Raw genomic sequence first — 24518 nt, forward strand, 5'->3', positions numbered from 1 at the left:
TTTGCCTTGAGACCCATTCAGGTGACCTGCCACTGCTTCCCCCTCCATTCAAGCCAATTTCAGGCTCGGCTGAGCTGGGGAGCTTTCCATCCGGGATTTCCACAGCTTTCTTTCCTGACCAGCGCTGAGAGAAGAAGAAAAACTAATGCTGACCATTACCATTAGACCAAATTCAGTCATAGGCATAGTTCAATAGGAGCATGGGAGGATAAAGCCTCAAAGATAAACCGCTGAAGAGTCTAACACTGAATGGTGTGAAAACTAGATCGGAAAAGCATTTAAAATAAGCAAAAAAAATCTTCTTTTGAAGGGCAAAGAAGTAAAGCACCTGCATAATGACACTACTTACTGTTGGGTTCAGTATTAATACCTCTTTATAATAAATATGATAACACACAACACATCCAAGCTGTCATGACAGCTTTATTTCACAGCTCTAAGACCAGCTATGTTCCTCTCCAGGCAGTGCTCATCCTGATACCATGATGACAACTATGCTCAACAGAATGACTAACCCATCTGCAAGTTGGACCTTTATCTGTTTGATGTCTGCAACCTTAAATTCATCCAGTTTCAAGATGAAAAGACCAGAACATTGGAGAGGCAGCAAAAAGCTGACCTAACAACTGATGCCCCAACTGTGAGCCCGCAACTTGGAAATCACTGAAAAGGCAGTACAAAATCAAAAGCCAAAATCTCTCACAAGCATTCCGGTCATTAGAGCATTTTAAAATTAGCCTTCATTAAAAGAACTAGTTATTGACTCTGATAGGCCTGTGAATACTTGTTTTATGTGTGTCATTCGTCTGAACTTTCTGATCAGCGCTGTGAAAGTGCCTCAGAGGCACGCAAACATAGAATATGAATATCTGTGAGTGCAGCCAATGGAACAACAGGAAACTGATGAACAGTCGCCTACAAAACTGCTGCCCACACACACTCGTCAAGTGCCTGTGGGAGGATATACGTACAGTCATCTGCATCGTACCATTCAGACATCAGAGCCTGCCATTCACCAACAACACCAGACAACAGCTGCGTGTGTGTCACAATGTGTGTATGAGTGATCATAGGCTGCACATTTTCGTATTAATACACCACTTTCTATATCATTCATCATTCAGCATGGTAGTTACTTATCAGCACAGTGGAAGAAAATCAGTATATAATATCTATAAATCGCAACACAAGCGCGGTCCCTGTCATGCATGCAAACCTATTTTCACTATAACACTCCCTCACAGTCTTGGTTGGGTTCCCCAGGCCTTGGGCCAGTCCAGCAGTAATACCCAGGGGTGGAAGAGCTGAGAGCGAGTGAGCAGGGTCACCCTCTCCTCTCATTAGCTGGGTAATGAGCCATGCTGTGGAGCTGCTGTAAAGTCACACGGCCTGTAAACCTCTAATAGCTACCTCCAACACCCAAAACAACAGTGGATACATTAACAGCATTGCCTCGATATCCAAGAGTCTATAGTGTTCATCTGTGCGCCTTTGAGTTCAGGTCTTGTGCTGTCACGCCATTTTTACCCAAGTGGTTAAGGCTCATGCCATGTGCAGTGATCACAACAGAACAGTGATTCACTTCTCTTTCCCATGATCCCTGCTCGCCAAATGCCAAATGGAGAATTCAAAAAATAAAGTATTGTGCTGTTTGTATTGTTTTCAAATGCTTTGTTTGAGAAAAAATGATTAATCTTAATGTTAAAAACATCAACAAAAGCTACTTACAGAGTATATTCAAGCATTATTGTGTCTTTATTTGCTTTGTCCATACATATACATTTATGGATATGAACAAAACAGATAGTCAATGACATTTAACTGGGTTGGGTGCTGGGTTGTCACTGTTCTATCAATAACTCTAACAAATTGGCTGCTCATCATTTCTTTGTACGCCTCCATTTTAGCCAAGCATCTGTTTGCAGGATTGTTACACTGAATGCATGAGTTTACTAAAAACATAGAGTCACAGTTTGAACACTAAGTGTGTGACTGCAGCCAAGTGCAAACATGCACCAACAAAAAAACAACAAAAATATATTTTTTTTCAACATAATTTATGACACAGGTAATGTTGTGCCTGTGTTTGTGTGTACCTCTAAGTGTGTTAGCGTGTGTTTGTGTGCTCATGCTAGTTTTATAACATGGCAGACGCACAGGGTCTGGAGTGTCTTCCAACAGAAAACTGAAGGTGACATTCAAAAGATAAGAACACATTGTACCGGGATTCTCCAAGGGGTTCGCTCCTCTTTTCTCCGCTCCCTCTGCCTTCCTCGCCTTTCTTCTCCTGCACTAAATCCCCAAATAAGTCCTTGGTCCATTAAATCACGCAAATGGAGGACAGGCTTTTAGTTTAATTCATAAATAATGAAATCCTTGGTGGGAAGCCATAATACAATCACTCCATAAAGCATTTGATCAAACTAAAATTCTCCTTAACAGAACGTACATTGGATGCTGAGCGCCTTCTGAAACGTGGTGGCGGCAGCCCGGAGCAGACATGCACAAACACACCAGCCCATATGTACGCACACATATCAGTGTTGAGAACAATCAGGTGTTAGTTGGCCTGACTGAGTGACACTCTGCTTTCCTGTCACAGCTGTGGAACAGTGACTACTGATCCTAAACCTCATTTACACCCAAAGCAAACACCCTCTCCTTCCTCTCCTGTGTGTTTCTCTCTTCCTCCACCTCTAGCGCTCACTCCATGACACTCACCCACCTCCTTCTCCTCCTGTTTGATCTCTCGCAGCCGATGCCAGATCAAGAACAAGAACAAGAAGATAGACGCAACTCAGCTGACGACCACACGCTGTCACTGCCATGCTTCTCACCACGCCGGCTTTGACAAGCCTGACACACCGGGGGCAGCAATCTGATTACCTCTGTGTCACACCCTCTGTCTGTGGAGCTCGCCACAGTGTTTCTTTAAGGATGTTCATCTGGCAGTGAGGCCTCCCTCACAACAGCGTCTGTTAAACTGATAATATATTGGGGATCTGAGAAAGAACAGTCATCCATCATCATCCATCATACCGCAACTGATGGCCACATAGAAGTCACACATGCCATTTGTCTGGCACAGCCATAAATCCTTGAACAACAACAAATCATGATTCAAATTCTGCGTGTGTAGGTCTTGCACTAGATGGCAGTATGGTTAGATGGTGCAAGCTATGAAGCACAGCAGTCCACTTTGTCCTTTGTGTAGCTTTAAACTGGATCTCACGTGGTCAGATTATCTGGGAATCTAATATTTACCACAACAATTATCCGCGAGCGCGTGTGGAGAAAATCCTTTCCGGGGGCCATTGCGGCTCTGGCTCTTCAATGACAAAGGCCGGAGGCTACTGGGTACACACATGAACAGCGTACAATGGATCCGATCACAGCACCTTGAGAAATTACCAGGAGCATGGCCAGCCCAGCAAATGAAAGGAATGCATTTGCATGAGTGTGTCCTCCCATGAACCCAATTTTGGAAATTGTTCAGCTTTGACTGGTTAATCTTACCTTCTCACTAAAATAGGCCCAAACGATGGTATATTTTTGAGACATATACAGATATTACTGCATACATTAACACTTAACATACACAAACAAACACAAGGTGATTTGACACAAGTTGAGTTTTAGCATAAGGTCCTGGTGAAGCAATCATGAGAGGTACCATTACAGATGGATACAGTAAATACCACTTCAGGCTTGTGAGATGCAGCTTTTTCGCCGCCATCTTGCTCCAGGGTTCTGACCCCAAGCAAGAATATCACAATAATATAATAATCACAGGTGCAAAGTTATACTTATTTCAAGCTAACATGAAGTCATGTCACTGTCCTGATAAGGTAAGGTAAAGAAAGATGAACATTTTCATTGAAGTTACATATCAGTAAGGTGCTGAAAATGATATCAATCATCATCACTCCTTTTATACATTTCTAAGAGATTAGAGTAAAATTTGTATTGCTTCAACAAACAAAATGTGACTGTAAGTAAAAACAGAATTGTGAAGCCTGTCCTAATCATTTAATTTTAGTGTTTATTGTAAATACGTCTTTTTTATATATTATGGCAGCCATTCAACAATGCATTGAGAAAATACACTTAGAAATTAATTAGGTAGGGTCAGTTCATCACTGTTACTATCTATATAAGATAAAGTATTTTGTTATGAAAACCCATATTTTTAATCTAACCAATTACTTGGCATCATAAATACATGTCTGGCATTCTTAACAAACCCAACCGCTTAAAAATCAATTGAAAATTCAGCGAGTTATGATGATTTTAATTGTGGAAAGACCTCCTGCCTTGACAGAGTTACTGTAAATGCTCCAGGAGGCTCTGCAATATGGCGGCCACGTCGACGCATCAATCCAATGAACAGCAGGGGGCTATATGGTATCTACGTGTATATATGTCTATGAGATACCATAAGGTAGTAAGCTGTCAATTAAATTTAGATAATTTAGTCAAGAAGCCGACTCAGCACCAGGCTGAAAACCAGTTTTACTGCCCAACAAGTGCATCAATCACACTCTACTCCAAAAACAGGCTGAGCACAAACCCAGTGCTTGTGTATAGCATCTGTACAGTATGTGTGGTGGCTGCTCCGGGTGCCTGCTTATAAGTAAAGACAATGTTTGCGTTTCTATTTTCTGGTCATGACAGACAGTGAAACGTGACCTTCAGACCGATGACGAAACGCAACAACTGAAATGCTATCGTGCAGCTGCTCATCTGGAATACATTAAGGACGAATAGTCCACAGAGGAAAGCCATTACTGCGCCCGTAGAGCACATATGTCCTCAACAGGCTTCACACTCACACAGCTACAGCCTCTGCTCTCTGCCTATAAGAATGTGGCAGACTTTGAAAGAGAGAAAGAAGAAAATGTCAAAGGACAGAGTGAGAGGTCTCAGAGCTCAATATGCAAAGGATTCAAATGCTGCATGCAGTATGCAATCCGACGGGGGATGAAGGCATGGCAGCTATGCTTTTAGCTTTTCTCGCTCTCTGCCTAGCTTTTTACTCACACAATTTCCCGAATATGCACATTTCCCAAACGTGTTCCTTATGACTCATCTACCTGGCCTGAGGACCTGTTTGATTGCCATCCGCTCCCACTTTCACACAAACGCACAAAGAAATGCGAAGAATTAGTGTGTATGCAAAAACGCACGCTCAGATTTATCACCACTGACAATTGGTACCCATACACACACAGAGCGACACACACACACACAAACACACATTATCATCATCATCATCTCTGCCCTTAGGGGTAAACACCTTCTTCTATTTGGCTGATATCTACCGGCACAGGATAAACAGTTTCCCCTTTCCCTGCACCTCCCCTCGGTCCTGCAGACAGTCCTCTGTGGACAGGGATGATTCGTTAGATGGAGATGGGACATCAGTCTCTCCCACCACCAAGCCCACCGACCTGTGACACCATAGATGAAGGTAGAGCAATAAGGTGCAGCAACAACGCTCAATAGACAAACTCATTTTTCAGATCACATGCAGCTACTGGCCCATTCTTGTGGTCTTCCTCTGTTTCTGGGTGGCACTTTTGACATTTTAGATCTATGCCGAGGACTGTCTGCTGTTTTACGGTCACTGTCAACCGTGGTTACATTGCAAGTTAATGGAAAAAACAGAGAGAGTAAAAAAAAACACTGTCAACATTTACCACTGGAAAAGAATGAAGGGTATCAAGAGAGGAAAATGTCAGCCTCTTAAGAATGGATGTCGAATTCCATTAATGGATTCTTCAAAGTTTCTGTATAGTGTACGCAACTCACTACCATTCCTCACCAGGTAATTATCCAAAAATGCAGCAACAACAAATCAAAATCAAATTCTGAAGATATGCAGTATTTCATTTAGCAAAATAACGAAAGGCTGTGTTGTGTCTTTACTCTGACAAACTAAATGATTCAAGTTGTCACTTCCTGACCATGAAACAATCAAACATTATGCTTAAACTTAGTGAAAATTTCTCCAGTTTTGCTGCGCTATCGAAGTAATACCAACGTCACTTGAGTGCACAACAAAAACCAAACAATTTCTGCTGTATCAATGTTTTAAAATGATATTTCATGAGCAGGTCAGTGCTCTCCCAAGTTTGACATCAGCTCTGAACAGGAACACACCTGGGAGGCTGATGTATGTGTGTATATGGGGGGAGGACGGGAGGTTGGGTGAGGGGGGAATCTATTTCCTCCCGTCACTTCTGCTTTCCTCTGCTGTCTACCTGTCTCCTGTCCCAGACTTCATTTCATTAAAATTTTCGAGCAAACCTAATTTCACGCGATAAATGCATTATCCTAATCAACACTGATGAGTGGAGCGTGCACTGGTACACGCATACATAAGTCTGTGTGTGTGTGCGCGCATGTGTGTGTGTGTGTGTACAAGCGGGTGTGCTATTAAGAAATTCCTGCTACTTCTGCGCCCCTGGCTCATCAGTATGGTGGAATAAAATGATTGCTCATTAGCTGCAGCCCTGCTTACTCTCACTTCCCTAATTATCAATGACCACTCTTTGTGCATAGGTACACGTGTGTGTGTGTGTGTGTGTGTGTGTGTGTGTGTGTGTGTGTGTGTGTGTGTGCATATGCATGTGTGCACATGCACCTGTGTAAGCATGAGTTTGAGTGTGCGTCAAAGCAAATCGTTTTAATTCCGGTTCTCTGGCTGTGATTATAATGCACAAATTCACAACTGTTTCTCTTGCGAACAGCTCACGTCACACAACATGAAAGCAACCAGATATTACAGCACAGCGAGCTAATACTGATCATATCACAGTACGACTACTCCCATGCCTGTGTGTTTCTCCTGGTGTTTCAAGCTTTGATTCTTAGATGAAAATCGAAATCAAGACAAATGGTCTGTCGGGGTTGACAGATGCAAGTCATTCCCCTGTAAGGCTGAGCTGCCATCAGCATACAAATGATGACAGATGTTTTTAGCTACGTGCTTTACTGATGATGTCATTATCAAATCAGCAACATGGGCAGATACAGTCTTCACAAAAAAGCACCCACACACACATACACACACACACACACACACACACACACACACACACACTTATTCGCATGAAGTGACAGGTTAAAGCGTAAAATCAGCCCTGATGATGACATGATGACGACCAGAAGGTGTTGCCTGGTAACTCCATCCATGTTGACCTGCTTCTTTAATGATCCACTGAGCACAGATGTTGGCAATAATGGAGGAGATGTTCATATATATTTGAGTGCCACTTTAACATTGCCACCTTAATGAAGTTGAAAGTTAAAAGCCGTTTAAGTACGGCACTATAGGACCTGTAGACGCATGTTTATGATGCAATCTGTCACAGTTACTGTAGCTTTACAGAGTTGTTAACATTAGTTCTATTCTCAGCTCAGAGTCATAAAGCCAGTCTGTACATACCAGTAGCTAACAGACTGTTCAGCCACTATGGTGTGTATTAATAAGGGTCTAAGGATAGAGGGTGCCATAGAGACTGCAAAACCCCTTACGGGAAATTTGTGATTTTGAGCTGAAATCATATGTTTAGACTCAGAGGGATTTCCCTTCAACAGGTGCTCTCTAGAGCCAGTTTTTGGTTTGTCTGTTCTGGGCTACTGTCGAAACATGGAGGTCCCACATGGTGGACTCTGTGGAAGAAGACCCAATCCCTCTGTAGATCTATAAAGAGCTCATTCTAAGGCAACAAAAACACAACAAGTCATATATTTTTGGCGATTATACGCAAAAGACAACATAACTACGAAAAGTATATAACGTTTCTGCTAGTATATCCCCATAAATCCCACATATTGCACCTTTAAAGAGCCAGTGCACCCTGGAAATAATAATCTGGAGAGCTCTGAAGTATTGTACCAAGAGGTCTTACATCAATGCAAATAAACAAATAAATTCATTGTACATTGATAGCCATTACTTTATGTTAAAGTCAGAAAGGACTGTAGAACAAGAGTGTGACGGATGTCACATGGAACATCACATCGGCATTGAGTTATCAGCATATATAGAAAATAATCTGAAGGGTGGTTCACTGTCATCATGCCTAATTGTGCGGCGCAGGTGGGCCTTATCGCTCAAAGCCTGGCTGCACATTTGAATTTTCATTTCAGTGTGACGCATACACACCATACACACACATACAGACGCCGCTGGCACACCTGCAGCCACACACGTCTTGTACGCTTGAAGTCTTTCATGGATAGAAGCAAAATACAATGGCGTCTAAGGGGAGCTGACATGTTTTCCAACCGATTTTACTGACACATGTGGAGCATGACGGGGAATGGGACGTCATTGCAAGATACAGTATCACCAACTACTTTCAAAAACACAATTTTCTTCACAGAAGCTACAAACTGAAGTTCAGTATGGCAGGAAATGCAACTCTGATTAGCTGACTTTGACACATTTGCCAATAACAGCTACTAATTATGCCACCAATAGTATCACTGTATACATCATCCTCTGTTCTGTGAACCTGTGTGTGGCATTTGTCCCACTTTCCGCCCAAAAACACAGACATCATCCCATATTTGACTTCAAAATAACACCGAGACAAAATTCTATGATTTGCATAAATACACTCCTTATAATAGTTTATTCGGCTTCAATTTGTTGTTCCGTTATTCCCAATTAATTTGAACGCAGTAACTGTGTGTGTTTGACCGCCTGTGAAGAAGAAAGGATTGAAAATGTCTCAGACAAAAGAATACACTCGTGGCTTTTGTCACTCTAGATTGATATCCAACACTCGCTGAAACAAGGGGGTGGGGGTGGGGGGGCGTTAGGTACATAGTCATTTTTTTTCTTTTTTTTTAAAGAGCCTGCAATGGACACAAGTCACATTAGAGACAAATAACAAACATTACTGTAGCGACTCTATGAAGTCATTCATCAAACAGCAGGCAGAAATGATTCATCGCATACTCTGTAATTGGCTTCTCATCCCTCACAGCCCACATGTGACCATGAAAGGTTGACCATGTCAATGGACTTTTGCCAAATGTTTGCAGAAGCGTTCTCTTGTGGGAGGGTGATCACCATCTATGGTCTATTTATAGTCAGTCTCCATATCCGTGATTGAAGCACCTGTAAAATAGGCAATTTTACAGTCAGTGCGCCTAATCACTCAGCTGTGGGTGGGAAATAACCTGCGCAGGCAAGCTGAGACCTGCCAGCTGGATATGAGTGCACACAGTGCATATCGTTTATATGACAGCGTGCGTGTGTGTCAGTGTGTGTGTGCAAGCCTATTCATGTCAGTGAGCTTATAGATTAATTAATGTATGCAAAGGCAATATGTGGCTACAAACAGAAACAGAAACCAGCTTTGAATTTAGGCATTTCTCTGTCTGTGACCATTCAATTTTCAATTCAGAAATCCATCTGCAACCACACTTCATTTGCATTTGATGATAGAAACTGCTTATTAAAGTTCACCCGTTGAGCGATGGCTTGCACCAAGGCCTTGTGTGCCAGCTTTTTCACACAACAGGCTTTTTGCTTTTTTTAAAGTTAATTGCCCACTTACTCAACCCTCAAGAGAAGAGCCCCAAAAAGGTGAGAATGAAGAAATTACTCAGAGGCCTGCCCACATGTGGGCACATAACCCTGTGACTCTTCCCAGGGTAGCAACAGAAAGTGCTCGGCTTTTAAACAAAGTGTCGCAGCAAACAACACACAGAAATGGAAAGCAGCAGACAAATTGTTTTGCATTTCGAATCATGGGGAGAGACAGTGTCATTTTAAATGTGTTGCATGTGTACTTTAACATTTTGGTCTTTTGCTGTTGCTATTCTGACTAGTTAATCTGTCTCATGAAAGAAAGGTTTTGCACTGGAATATATAACAACCTTAACTTCTTGCCTTCTGCTATCGTGATTAACAAAAGGGCAATGATATAAATCAAATCCATTGTATCAAATTCAAATTATTTCTGCACAGACTGTCCATATCCACAGGATGAAACATGCATGGTCAAGTGCTTCAACGTTGCACAAGGGAGGAAGAAAACTGACATGCTCGTGGAAGCTGTATATCCTTAAACTGATTAGACAGAAACGACGTCCTATCAAGCTGCCGAGCTCAAGCAGGCCATGAAATGCATGGTGATCAAAGTCATCAACCTGGCTGCACAGCTGTGTGTGAACCCAGCCATGGCTCAATCTGAAAAAAATAAGAAATCTGTAGAAACCCTGTCAGATTTCTCTTCAACTTTCCACCATATAGAGTTTCTCAGGTGAAAATTGAACTGTGCGGCGACAGAATCAGTGGCACCTCGGTTTAATAGGTGATAATAGCTAACAAGGCTTGGGAGATTGGTGCTATGCTGATTCATATTATTATGTAATGTTTGCTGATTGGTCAGTATTTACTGTACAGTATATGACTGGGTTGAAAGTGATTTGTGACTGGCTGCACAAGATTACCACTAACTGTTCATACTCCCAGATATGATTTTCTTATAGATCTGAGCATGCACTTGTTAAGTCTCTGGGCATAATTTACATAAGCTTCTTACCTGTTTGAGCTTCTTCAAGTCTTCATCCAACTCCAGATTATCCAAGATAACAGCCACAAAAAGACTGAGAAGAATCTAAAATGCAATAAGAAGTGCATGAGAACATATGCTGTGTGTTAACATATTCCAATATGTTAATAAAGAGGTCTTTTTCAAAACTACAAAATCTGCTTTGTAATTGCATTTGTTGCTTGTTCTGCTCTAGAAGACATCCTGTCTGTCTGGGCTGAAGTGTGAGTCACCCAGAGACTGTCTGTGCTGGCTGATGGCTCCCCATATCAGAAGGCCAAACACTGAAATGTCAGCAGTTCTTACGCCTGCAAGTCTGATTAACTGTGATTAGACGTACCACTCGAGAGAACACTGAATGGGCAGAGGCCCTAATTGAACGCATTAAGAAAACAATTCATGTAAACCTGCTTTTACTGACCAAAATAATAGAATGTGAGTTTCAATAGAATACTGCAGCAAACATACAGTGAACTAAGGGCCAACTTAACCAAAACAGTCCTACTGAGCAGCCTGTTTAAACTTATTTGACTTCTATGTTTGAAAGTTCCTCACCAGGGTAGCGAACAGATGGTAGAGGATGAAGTAAATGGCTACAACCGGAGCCCACATATGACCTACAGCCACCAGAGTCTGGTCCATGACATCTACCCAGCCCTCCTGGGTTAGGATCTGGAACATGGACATGAATGCCTACAGGGAGGAAAGCACAGGATAAGAGACGGTGAGAGAGGCAAAAGGCTAGAGAGGGCAACTGAGTACACAAGTGGAAGCGGTGAAGAGAGGGAAAGAAAGACGGAGAAGGGGAGGAAATTACAGAGCAGAGAAACAGACAGATCTGACATTTGAAACATGCTTTTTCACAGGAGAGCAAATATCACACAGCTGATGCGCATATCCCCTTCTGAACATCCTTCTCTAGCAAGAGGTTGTGAGATGTTGAAATATAAGCCAGAGAGAGCAGAGGGGAAGCGAGGAGACAGCCATCTCTTTTTTCTTTTTTTAACACTGTTCTGCTGCCCCCTTATCTACTTGGTAGAGGTCAGATGAAGGTGTATGAGAACAGCCAGCTGCAACACTGTGGCCCCTGGAGTCAAATGGCACGCCTGCGCTTCCGTCTTAGCATCTCACCTCCAGACAGCGGCCCCCCTCCCACCCGCTCCCACGTCCCAGTCACCGCAGATAAAGATAAACCCGGCAACAGGTCTGCCCGTGGGGGAGGCAGCCAAACATCATTAACTATGATGTGCACGTCTGTGTGCATACATGTGGGTGTGTGAGGCACGAGCAATACGGAAACGAAGAGAGAAAATGAGACGGAAGGGCAGCACAGCATACAAGTGGCATCTGTTTACGAGCAACCCTTGGTGTCCCGCTGTGCCCGGGATCAGTGAAATGTTGGAGGGTATAAAAAAATGTGAGGATGGAAAGATGTAGCTAATGAGAGAGAAAGGAGCTCAGGAGCACTTAGAAATCAAAGGAGGTACCACATCTGTTGACCCATCGTGCAACCCATCGTCAACATCTGTAGGCCTCCCCATTGCTTGTCTGGGGTGCCCTTCTGGAAGTGCTCATATGAATTTCAAAATTTGTATGTACTTTACATATTACCTGTATCTTCCCTGAGATCAAGTTATTTCACCATTAAGGCATATTCAGGCAAAGTGTGTTTGGAGTAGTTGAGTTAAAGCAGTGGTTGGTAACGCTGGTGAAACACACTGCCTGACTCCTGCTGATGGACAACAGAGCGACGGGGAGAATAGCACAGCGCTGTCATCACTAACTAACTAATCTTTACTAATCTTTACTGATGCTGCTGTATTCTGAAATTTCCCCTTGCGGGACAAATAAAGGAATATTGATTGATTGATTGATTGTATCCAATCACCTCACGTCTCATTCTCATATAAGTAAACACCTAATATTTTCATCACGGATGTCAACAACGGACATGGCAATTGTTAGCATTCACAGCTGTTAAGCTAGCATGTTAGTACAGGGAAATGTTGGCTGTGCTTTCTCTGCGATTCTTGTGCGAACGGTTCGCTATAGCTTTGCAATATATCTGCCTATTGTGGAACGCTAACATTCATGCACAATGAGTGCACATGCAGAGTGCATGCAGGCAGGCAGAATGCAATGATTGGATGGGCTCTTCACAGGCCTGCGACAGGCACAGATGCTATATTTAAATAAAAAATGATTCGAAAATACATCACCTCGCTTTAAGTATTTACAGTTTACTGGTTTAGTGTGCTTCATTTGAGCAGGTGACACTATTTAAAATCTGGTGGTTCTGACTAAATAGCTGCTAAGATTGCCTGAAAAGGCTAGCTTAATCTATTTTAAAATGTGCTGCAATACAAACTAAATTAAGTAAGAATTGAAATACTCCAAATGCAGCATTTGTAGCTAGAAGGGAGCATACATTGACATCTGCTAACCAGCAGTCACTCACAGGAAGCCTTGCGTAATGCAATTCAATGCAGCCTGCAGTGGTGGTTATATTAGGCAGTTTCTTTATGTATTCATATCCGCTATCAACACAGAGAAGCTAATTACACTAAGTCCATCATGCTTAGGAAAGGTTGATTGGTACAGAATTTATTTTGACTCCTGATGACAGATTTCCAAAATCTGTTAAATAAATCAGCCTTTTGTGCGCAAGTATGTGACTCAGGATGACTTTTTTTTTTTGCAAGTCAGGATTAATTTGTGCACAGTTTACCTCAAAGCACACATCCCAAAAGCAGATCTTAGAAATAAGCTGCTGATATGATCATACCCGTTTTTTAAATAATATGCTTTTAAAAATATGCAGATTGATCTCTTCATAATTGGGTGAGTGGTTCCTTACCCTTGGGAATGTGGTGAAGCGGTCCAGCTCCTCCACAAAGCAGAACATCTGCAGGCTGATGGCCGACATGACGATGAGGAGGCTGGCTGTAAACACCACCAGGCTGCCTAGTTTTTTACCTGGACCGAATATCTTGTACACAAAGTCCTCCAGAGCTGGGGAGATCTTAATCAAACGCACCACACGCAGCACCTGAGGGGAGGAAAAACATACATCTTAACCACAAGGTGGCTGCTTTTAAGTGTTGTTATTTTTGGTCTTTGGAACAGTTGTTGTATAATCCACACCAAAGGAAGACAGAGGTGGAATTTTAAAATAAATACCTGAGTTTTAAAAGCACACATAGTAGCACACTGATTACACTGATTAAAAAAAAAAAAAGAGAGAGAGTATTGATCTCGACCCAGTGGTGAAGGTGCAGTGATACTGTGATCTGTCAACAGACTTAGCCCCTAAATTGCTTGTGGTGACAACAACCCCCAAAAGGTAATGCATCTTGGTCAGGCTTTGATCGGGGATCCAGAGAGTGGCTATTGATCGAGCTGCACACTGTGATGCCTCTGGCCAAAGATTTTTCTCCCATTCCCCCGATATGAAGCAAAATAAAGGAGACAAACAGGGGACGCTGGTCTAAAAGGGAACCAACAGTAAACAAATATAGTAATAACACTCACAGCATGGTGACAGATGGGATGGGAAGACACTGCCTTCTTCTTCTGACAGACCGTGATGACCACTATCCATTTTACAACAGATGCAAGCTCTGAGGCTGAGAGCAGAGGGTATGAGGGTATAACAGCAAAACTGATTCTCTGCTTATCTTTCTTTCTCTCCCACGTCTGAGACCTACACTGCTTGGGAATCAGGGATGGCAGAAAGGGATGCCACTGATGGAATGTAGAGATAAAATATCTTCACATCTGATATACTGAAACTATTAAGTTGTATGCAGCATCACCAATCAGAAAAACAAAAAAAAAAAACACTATGCTTTTTTTTTAAACTCTTTGTCATTTGCATTTCTGCAATTGAAGAAAAAAATGTGATTGTTTCAAAGCATACCTCAGCTGTGTTTTCTGTGTGCGCTTAACACTGTCTATCGGCAGTCTGTGTAATAGTCACAAAATGTAATCTATAGGATTCGTGTGTATGGACATGAATTTTACATTCTTTTTCATGACACTCAGCACGATTTTGAAACCAATGTATTTCATTTGGAAGTATATTTCATGTCTTCACCACATCCACTGTCACTCTCATTCCACGGTCAACTTAGCAACAATAACCACCACTGTTCTCATTCCACGGTGAAGTTAGCAATAATAAACACGCATTGCTGGTTAGATGACTTTCTTGCTTAAGTTGTACAGAGTGTCACAAAAAAATGGAACATCCAGATACACAGATCTGTGGATTAAACTGTGTGACTATTTGACAAACTGCCCTGATACTGGGCTAGTGTGCTTCTGGCTCCATAGCCTCTTACACGTCAAAGCAATGCTCAACATAAAATTGAATTGCATAACGTGTTGCATGTCATGGTCACAGATATCCTATCCAGCATTTTATACTCGTATTGATTCGGATCAGTTCATCCCTACCAGAAGTGTCCAAAAATGATACAACGGCCTGAAGGAATGACTTGACTGAACAGTTAAATCTTGCTGCTACAGAAGTCACTGCAATTCTGAACACACAGAGAGGAAGTGTTGAGGTGAGTTCCATTGGCTGATTAAAAATCAGTCTGCCAAGGGTACTGTATGTGTGTGTGTGTGTGTGTGTGTGTGTGAAAGCTGTAAGTAGGGCTCTAAAGCATGTGACATTTGGTTCACACTGAAAGACAATTAGTAAGGCTAGCCTTTAGCAGCGAAGACCCCTTGGTTGAATAAAATTAAATGAAAATCTGAAACAATCATTGATTGTGTAGCCTAGTCTCTTCTCCTATAGCCAGAACACAGTTCTGATTCTGGCACTGAGCCTTAAGGTTAATCACATGTGATTAAACTTCACCTGTTCAAACTGGGACCTACTTGGAGAAATATCAGCAGGGAGAGTGAATGAGAAACGTCTTCCCATGAGTGAGGAATGAGGATGGCTCTTAACTCCCAGTTGCTCTGCTAATCAGCCAAAAACAGACAATGGAATGATGTGAATGTGTGCAAATGCACAGAAAGAATCTGCATCTGATAAATCTACTGACTTTTCTTTTTGTAAACTTATATAATCTGTGCATGTTATTTATGGTCTGAGCTTGTTCCTTGTTTGTATTTGTTAAGACAGAAAGGTTGTTATTTTAATCTGGATAAAGCCAAAGTTGGTGTTCATTTTTTGTCATTGACGCTTCTTTTGTTCGTACTCCATATAAAATGTAATATAAATATAAAATGTCTCCTTTCCCTCCATTGTACAAAAATGAAGCCAGAATATCCCCGATTTGTAGACCACAAAACAGCCCTGAAGCATAATTTATAGAAAACATTTTCATTTTACTTCTCCACTGCAGTGTTGGTTATAAATATTACCATTCCATTGTTTTTCCTCAAAGCCCCACATAGCTCATGACCGCAATGCTGTTAAGCAACCAATATGAATATCTTAGGGCTGTGGAACCTCTCACGATGAACGCACCACAAGTCAAAAATACATGAACTTTTCAAAACTTAATTACCATGCATGTATTAAGTATTTTTACAATCACCGCAAGTTAATTTTCATCTTGTATTGAAACGGCTGCCTGGAAGTCAAAACACAACATGTTTAAGAATCCAGCTGCAGCATATATGTTTGCTTCAGTGTAAGCATTGCACATGCATGGATGGCAGCTGTTGAGAGAGTCGGAGAGGATCAAGGCAGCTTGTATGGTCAAGGCTCATTAAAGAACTATCAGGAAGCCCTTTCCCATCAGATCACCCAGATCCAGATCATCGGCTACATTACGCGACCTACAGCAAGGTCATGCAGTCAGCTGGTCAGAGTGCAATACTTAAAGGCTCTGTTCATGGAGGATGACGCTACAAGGCACCACTGCCACATGGGTCATAATATTCACAGCTGATATATGTTTCTGCCCTGAGAACTGGAAAAACTTTCTGAAAAGTGGACAACATTATGAAGGATGTATAAGCAAACACAATTTATACTATAGACAAAAATACTATAGACTATCACGACCAGATACTTCAAAGGCATCACATATTATTACCTCAGATCAGGACTTTGCCAACTCTCTGCCTCACATACAGGAATTGAAGAGCGCACGCTCAGGCTCAGATTTTTGCTAAACATTTTTAAATACCACCACCAGAGTACGACTCTTTCTGGTGAATACATCAATCGTAAATGTCCCCAAAAAATGTGTCACGATTGAAAAATGCTCTAGTTTAACTCAGAAATCAATTTAACTGAATCTCTGTTCGACATTTGTGCTGACAGTACATTTACAGCATTTTGAATGAATAGAGGAGAGGTCTTTAACACAGAAGAGTGATGTGATTGATACGTACTCATTAGTGCACAGGAAAGAAATGTCACAAAATGATTCACAGCTTCTGTTCCTCACTGCGATCTCATTTGAAGTGTGGATGATTCCGCTTCATATTTAGGATATAAAAGGATTTATGGGTGTTTATACAGGCATACATTTATGCAAGTGCACGCTGTAAAAGTGTGTATGTGTGCATGCATACATCCATACCTGAAAGTAGGTGAACTGAGAGTGGTAGAGGTCAGGGTAGATGTGCAGTGTGGTGCCCACCACCAACAGAGATTCAAACTTGTGCAGGGAGGAGCTGATGTAGCCGGTGAAGCCCAGACACCAGATTTTCAGAAGAGCCTCCAGGTCAAATAACACGGTGAAGGCGACCTGATATGGAACGGAGAAAACAGAAATATTCAACTTTACTTCAGAGTTTCCACTTTCTGCTTCTTTAGGCTTCTGCTGTACAAAACTTCAGAGGGAAACACTGCACTTTTCACTCTACTCTACTCTCTTCACTACATATATGAATTTGACAGCTGTAGTGACATGTTACTTTGCAGATTATGAAAATGAAGATTGTGAAATAATGCCTCCTCAAAGATTAAACTTCCCAGTAGTATAAAGCAGCTCAGCCTCAACCAGCTACAACATTAAAATGCAGTTTACATGTAAAACAACCATTAATAATAGTCCAGTAATACAGGATGTATTTAACAGTGAAACACTCTGCATGATAAGTATTTTCACTTCCAATAGTACCTGTTGCTGATAATACAACGGTGCTTGTATTTAGGTACAATTCTGCATGGCTTTTATTTATCAGGGAATATTTTCATAAAGATACTTAAAGGTTGAGTGCGTAGGATTTAGTGATTCTGTGAGGTTGATCAACCACCTGGACATCCCTCGCCTCACCCTTCCCTACAGAGGTCGCTAAAAACAAGAAAAATGTGACAGGTGCTCTCTTGAGCCAGTGTTTGGTTTGTCCGTTCTGGGCTACTGTAGAAACATGGCGGAGCAACATAGTGGACTCTGTGAAAGAGGACCTGCTCCTTCTGTGGATACAGTATAAAGGGTTCATTTTAAGGCAATGAAAACACAACAATCCTTATTTTCAGGTGATTATACACTAATGAAAACATATTTATGAATATTATGTTCCATGTCCGTCTCTTGCTAGTCGCCCAACTAAGCCAAATTGTCTGAGGACTCCTTTTCGTATAGGATCTCAATGCTTCCTAGCAGATATACAGTAAGACGGAGAGAAGAAAATTTGCGCCTCACCAACAAAATGTGCATTGCTCCATTTAACTCTAAACCCAGTGCCTCCATTTCCTATTTTCCCTTCACAGCCTTCACACAGATTGGAGCAAATCGGCAGATCGATGGCTGTATGATATGGATGGAGGGAGTGAGAGAAGGTAATACTGTGTGTGTTTTTTTTCCCTTTTCTTATCTCCTCCACTCAGCTGTGTGTGAGCGAGAGAAGGTATGACGGGGACGGGGAGGTGGACACACACTCTTCACCATTGTTGGCGCTTTACCACCTGCATACTGATGACATCAAACCAACCTGCATGACACACACAGCGTCATGTGCATATACTTACAAGGACCTCTACTGTAGTGTGTCATCTAACACATTGCTTTTGTGTAACAATACACCTGAAACAAGGCTTTAAATAAAAGCTGTGGTTGTGGTGGTGTGTGGGGGTTTTGGGTGGACATGTGGAAAAGTAAGAAAAAGCAGGATACTATTAATAAATAAATAAAAAAAACTCACCTCTGCCAGGTAAAACTCATCATAGTGCCTGCGGTGGTTCTCGCCTTTATAATAGTTGCTAGCGGCAACGATGACGTCCACAGCGACCATGCTCAAGATGAACATGTGGAACACAGAGGACCGCATCAGTTGCTGTGGAAACAGAGCAGTGTTCAATTGCAATCAGTGTAAATGGCACACGACAGGCAAAGGGGAAAGAAGAAATGCGTAGAAAATCAACGTCCACTTCCCTTGTTTCCCCATTGAACTTGTTCAAATTCTGGTTTGGATGAGAGTCAGCAATGCCATTATAGTAGAGTACAGGATTGTCTGAGGTAAATCATTTCCAGTCTGACTGATGGTTGTAAGTCAGGCATACGAGATGTTAAAAATAGGCAAAATGTACCACTGAGCTAGACTTAATTATGCTGAAAAGAAGTCAGATTGGCTTTTCCAACAGTGCAAATTTGTTGTATACACACAGTATACCCACATTTACTGTAAAAATAAAGTGATGGGCAGTCAGATGTTTCAAGACAAAGAGAAGAAACATGCTGTAGCACAGACGTGGGTTCTTTCTCTCTGGACGCGCCAACCTTAGGCTGAATATAAGGAGGTGGAAACAGGCGAAGAGGGCCAGCAGATAAACTGCAGGAAATTCAAAAGCAATCAGGAGCCTTTCATTGGTTGCTGGGAGAAACATCCACCCAGACAGCAGAATCAGTGTGTATTCAGACAGCCGGAAACAAGAAGGGAAAGGGGCAATAAATGTATGTTATTTCCTATGGGAATAGCGGTGGGACTGAACGCCTACAACAACATCACATAATAGAAACAATCATGACTTCAAAGAATGTGAGGGGAAAAAAAGAAGTGGGACAAAACACACACACACACACACACACACGCACACACACACACACACACTCCTCATTTAGACAAACACTGTAACTGTATGTTCCTTTGGAGACAATATGACAGATGTGATGGCAACCTTGGATTGCATGTATGTGGCAGAAAGAACAGCTTGTGAGTGGGCAGAATCACTCACCCTAAAAAAAGACTTGCATGTGAGACTGGCAATAGGAAGGATTGAAAAAGTGAAAAATGAGAGGAAGACTTTAAGACAGATGAAGAGTGTTTTGCGGCATTGCTGGAAAGATCAAATTCACTCCAGGAAAACGGGACCGCTGCCATCCACCCTCCCACACACAAATGCGCTTACAGTACAAACTCTTTCAAGTCGAGCGAGGCCGATCTGCAATTGTGTTCGGTGCTTTGAAAATGATGATGGAATTAGGAGATAAAATTATCTCATCGAACTTTGAACTTGTGGGTAAATTATGAGACATATTGTTGCTTTAAGGATGAACAAAAAAAGTGTAACAAGGAAAATGGCAGATCAGTCCTTTTCAGAAACAGTCGTTTGGAAAGGCTTTGGAAGTTACTGTCAAGCAATGTTATCCTGTTGATAGGGGAACTAAATGTGACTTTGTATTGTGTGAAGGTGCTTCCATGTCACTTCAGAACATAAAAATGCCTACAATCTACTGTGTGGTGGGATGCACTATCAACAGGGTAAAGAACACACAACAAGTTTTTAGGAGCCACTGAACCAAAAAACTTTAGAAAGATGTGAGGCATCAGTTGGAAGAATGAGAAAAATGAGGGATCCTCACATTCAGTATGTCTTTATGGGGAACAAGCATTATGTCAACTAACTAACAAAGCTATGCCAGTCCTGGTTTTGATCTTTTTGGGTTACATGATGATTTTATATGGTGAGTTGATCAAATAGTTAATAGTCACTTGTAGCCATTCAGTGGGATCATTTCTCCAAGAAACGCAAGGTAAGGAGAAGGGAGACTGAGATAGCCTGACAATATTGAGTTTCTCAGTATACCTTTTCCTCTCTGGCAGGCAAAGTGTGCTTAAGAATCCCTTGACATACTGGAATCTAATGTTTGTAGCAAGCCACGGGTAAATTATTAGCATTTCAGCCCTTGATTGTACACTGTGGCGCTGGGTGTGGTATGACATGTTGCACTACTACTAGCTAGTCACCACATCTTCAAATGGTTGTTTGAGGGTTATGACTTGGTTTTTGGGTTAAGGTTGCATTTATAGTAGCTTTTGGTAAAAGAATTAGGGTTCTTCTCCTCTCCCCTTTCATTAATGTAACTCTGGAAGGGAAATATTTAATACTGGCCTGAAAATGTTCTTTGGCTGAACGTTTCTAGTCTGTTTCACCTCTTCACACCCATCTGCTGGGTGTGGTTGTATGTGGTCAGAAGTCTGACTTGACTTATTAAACACAACATGTGATTAATTTTTGTCACAAATGTGCATTCTTGCCATTCTTTTACAGGCTTAACTGAGAGCCTGAGCTGCTAGCATTGGGACTGGGTGGGTTTTTGCAGAACATACACACACATGCCCACTCTACACACACAGTGGTTCAGCTCCCTGACTGAGATTGGACGTGACAAAGCAGTTTGACATTTCCAGCAACCAGACGCTCTCCCCCATGGGTGTTTTGGCTGAACTGAGTGTGTGTGTGTGTGTGTGTGTGTGTGTGTGTGGAAGAGAGCGAGAGATAGAGGCAGACTGACAGAGAGCAGAAAGTACATGTTTGTGCGTATGAAAAGGTTGATTTTCTCAAGGTCCTGACGCTGCCCATATCCCCTGTCAGCTTTTGGGAATCACACAGCTAAGAGGAGCTGGAGTGCAGTGTGCATTTGTAACCTCTGTCTTATGGAGATACAGTCTGCCCGTCCAGCTCTGCCACAGGATAACCTTTAATCTTTGCCTTGCATTCCCCTTGTTTGGTGCACTTGACCAGAAAACGCTTTCCATGTCCATCCGAAGGCGAAATGGCCTAGTTTGCCCAGTGCAGCTGATGGCACCAGCACACCGAACACAGCCTCAAGATGTCAGAATCAATTTAACAGCATCAACTGTGGGACAAGATGGCCCACCCCTGCTGTTTGATGTTGCTTGGCTTGTGTGTCTCTGAAATCCTTTCACAATTGCTTGATGGATGCCATTTATTTGTGTTACCTCTGGCTGGGTCTTTGAAACACCAGGTGCTCAGCTCTTACCAGGCACGAGCATGCCTACACATACACGCACACACATACACACACACACACACACACACAGGCTGAAGTCAAGTTTTGCAAGCAGAAGCCACACATTAAGTTGTGACTTTGGCATTTATCCAGGGAACGCTGGCATCACTCTGTCTGATAGCACTGTAAAGCTTGATTTCTGACACATGACACAGTGAATTGTGCAAAATACAGCTTGTACTCAGCTCTCTGTTTGTTTGACTGCAACAGACTGTACATGATAGAAATTATGTATGCAAATAGTCTTGTTGATAAAACGACATAATTTCAAGTGGCATGGAAATTGGTATTTGGGGAAACAGTAAAACTGAAAAACAACATTAAAAATAAGAAGAAATAAACACTGACTTCTCTTTTCATCAAGCCTTCTGGCTCCTTGTCTGGGTTCTTGTCTTCTTTATCACCCAATTTATGCCCAGCCCATTTAAACAGTCCAGCAAAGCCCCATGCTCTCTGAAGGCTGCCTGGTCAGTGTGACACAAACTGCAATCTCACATAAGAGGTGAGATATCTTTCAGCTGTGCTCATTAGAGGTGTCCTGACATGATGTGCTGTCAATACGCATACAAATCACCTGGAGGAGGGGGTTATATGCATCATACCTGGAGCATTTCCAGCGGCTGCGACTGTAACACCACCAAGACAGAGAGGCAGACTGACAGACCAATGACTGCTTCCTCATGCTCCGTCTGTTCACTCAGACTGCCAAGGAGGACAAATGCTCTTTCCACTGGTACATGAGACGGGTGTAGCACATGTGCACATAGCTGGCAGGATATAACGGTATTCACACAGGAATTGTCACCAACAGACTGGGCTGTGTTCCGGCACCATCTCCTGCTACAGTTTTGTTTTGTTCCTGTTTACTGAGATTAAGAAGGAACTGAGTGGGATTACAGACGGCCTCACTTGACAAATCTCTTCAGTCTTCTCACTGGCATTTGTTGTCAAATAAATGAGTGATGACAATCAAAAAACTTCTGTCAAAGCTCTTTCCTTTTCCACTGTACGGTATACGATGCAGAATGAACAGATCACGCATAAACTTCAGAAACCTATTGTCAAAGTGGGAGACAGCACAGTTTTACTCATGGCTAACTGTGGGATCAACACAGCGTTATTTTAATCTAAAGCTTTGGGTTGAAGAGGTGGGTGGGTAAAATCTGGCTGGGTTGAGGATCCAGTGAAGTGGCAGCCCTTTGGTTTATTATGACCCTGATGAGAGCAGGCTGACTCATGTCTCTCGCTGGAAAACAGTGTCTTAATAAAACATGATGGCCTGCCTGTCTGCACCCTCCTACTCTTAATAATATCTGCTGTGCTTTGCCACCTCTGTCCTCCTATCCGGTTATTCCTTACAGACTTTTGGTTTATTTAATTTCATCACTTTATGTGCATCTGGCTGATTGCATGCTAGACTGAATAAACAATCCAATTCAGCCACCGTGCTCTAAGTGTGTTGATCTCACAGGACTAGTCAAATGTTTTTCACTTTCCTCTTGCAGGTAATTTTGTTCCCTTTATACACGCATATCTACCCTGCTATGCCCCAGTGCCAGCTTTTATTCCAACTGTCGCCATTTATAACAATGTTCTCACTATGATTATTTTCTGCTTCTGTTTCTCTGTTCTCCATGTCCTCCTTCTCCTTCCACACAGTGACAAACTGACCTTGACCTTGACACACTGTATACATGTATGTGTGTGTGTGAGCTTAAAATGATAGTGGTGTCACGGGGAAGATCCACCGGGCAAAGATCGGTGGAAGGTATAAGAGGCGTCTTCCAGAGAATCAATAACCTCTGGCTTTGGAGGGAGAGGTCAAAAGGTCAAAACCCGAGCAACTGGGTTATCAATCACTCTGTATTTAGCTATGGGGACAGACCACTGAGGCAGGGAGCAGCTCATTAGTAGCAGTTGGTAGTGTTTATCATGGCTTTCATACCCATCTGTACTGGTCACTTAAAAGCTGTTTTTTTATTATTCTCATACAGAAATTCTTTCAATCTTTGGTTTTTATGTAGCATTTTCAATACATGATTTTTTTTGAAGTCCAGTGGGGTAAACCTGTATCAAGTGTCACCCTCTACTTTTTGCTTATAGCAGCCAAAGCTCCAATCTGTAGTGTAATTATGGCATGGTGGAGCACCAGGGGCTAATTAGTAGACCAGGTCTGTAGGGAAAGAAAGAGAATCCTTCATTAACCTCCATGTGTCTATACGGCTACCACAAGAAAAAGACCCAGGAAAGCATGAAGAACCTTATAAACAATGTCTGGACCGTGAACAGATACAGAGCAGTCAGCAGGACGCAAAAACAATGTCATGGGATAAACAGACTGATACCACACTCATACAGGTTCTGTCCATTAAATATCAAGCTGGATCCAGGAAATGGTTAGCTTTGCTTAGCATTAAGACTGGAAACGGGGGGGTTATGCTCCAGACAGTTGTGAAGCCTCCTCATACAGAACCTCTATCTTCTCAAACCAAAGAATAAAATCCATTAAACTAAACATGTCACAGTCCTGGCCACACTCACTGACAAGTCATTTCAGGGAAGTGGAGTACAAAGACAACACAGAAATGATGACTTAAGCTGGCAGATGTTGTCAATTGTCAAAATTAAGTCTGTGCTGAGGATTATCACTGTAAGATTAATAAAAGCATTGCAGAACAACTGTCGGAGTGAGAGGGGAACATGGTGATGCTGC

The 24518-nt window shown here is 42.1% G+C and overlaps 1 protein-coding gene across 4 annotated transcripts in view; it reads right to left on the reverse strand.

The window, feature by feature from the left end:
• Positions 1-24518, reverse strand: part of nalcn (sodium leak channel, non-selective) — a 64718-nt gene that overhangs the window by 18145 nt on the left and 22055 nt on the right. For all 4 annotated transcript variants that reach the window (XM_076746580.1, XM_076746578.1, XM_076746579.1 and 1 more), the window contains 5 exons: positions 18696-18827; positions 17129-17296; positions 13435-13626; positions 11133-11270; positions 10569-10643 (listed from right to left, as the gene is read on the reverse strand). In XM_076746580.1, coding sequence (XP_076602695.1) covers positions 10569-10643; positions 11133-11270; positions 13435-13626; positions 17129-17296; positions 18696-18827 — 705 coding nt within the window. The remainder of the gene's footprint in view (positions 1-10568; positions 10644-11132; positions 11271-13434; positions 13627-17128; positions 17297-18695; positions 18828-24518) is intronic.

The sequence above is a fragment of the Chaetodon auriga genome, chromosome 13, assembly GCF_051107435.1.
Source record: "Chaetodon auriga isolate fChaAug3 chromosome 13, fChaAug3.hap1, whole genome shotgun sequence".
In the NCBI taxonomy this organism is placed as follows: domain Eukaryota; kingdom Metazoa; phylum Chordata; class Actinopteri; order Chaetodontiformes; family Chaetodontidae; genus Chaetodon; species Chaetodon auriga.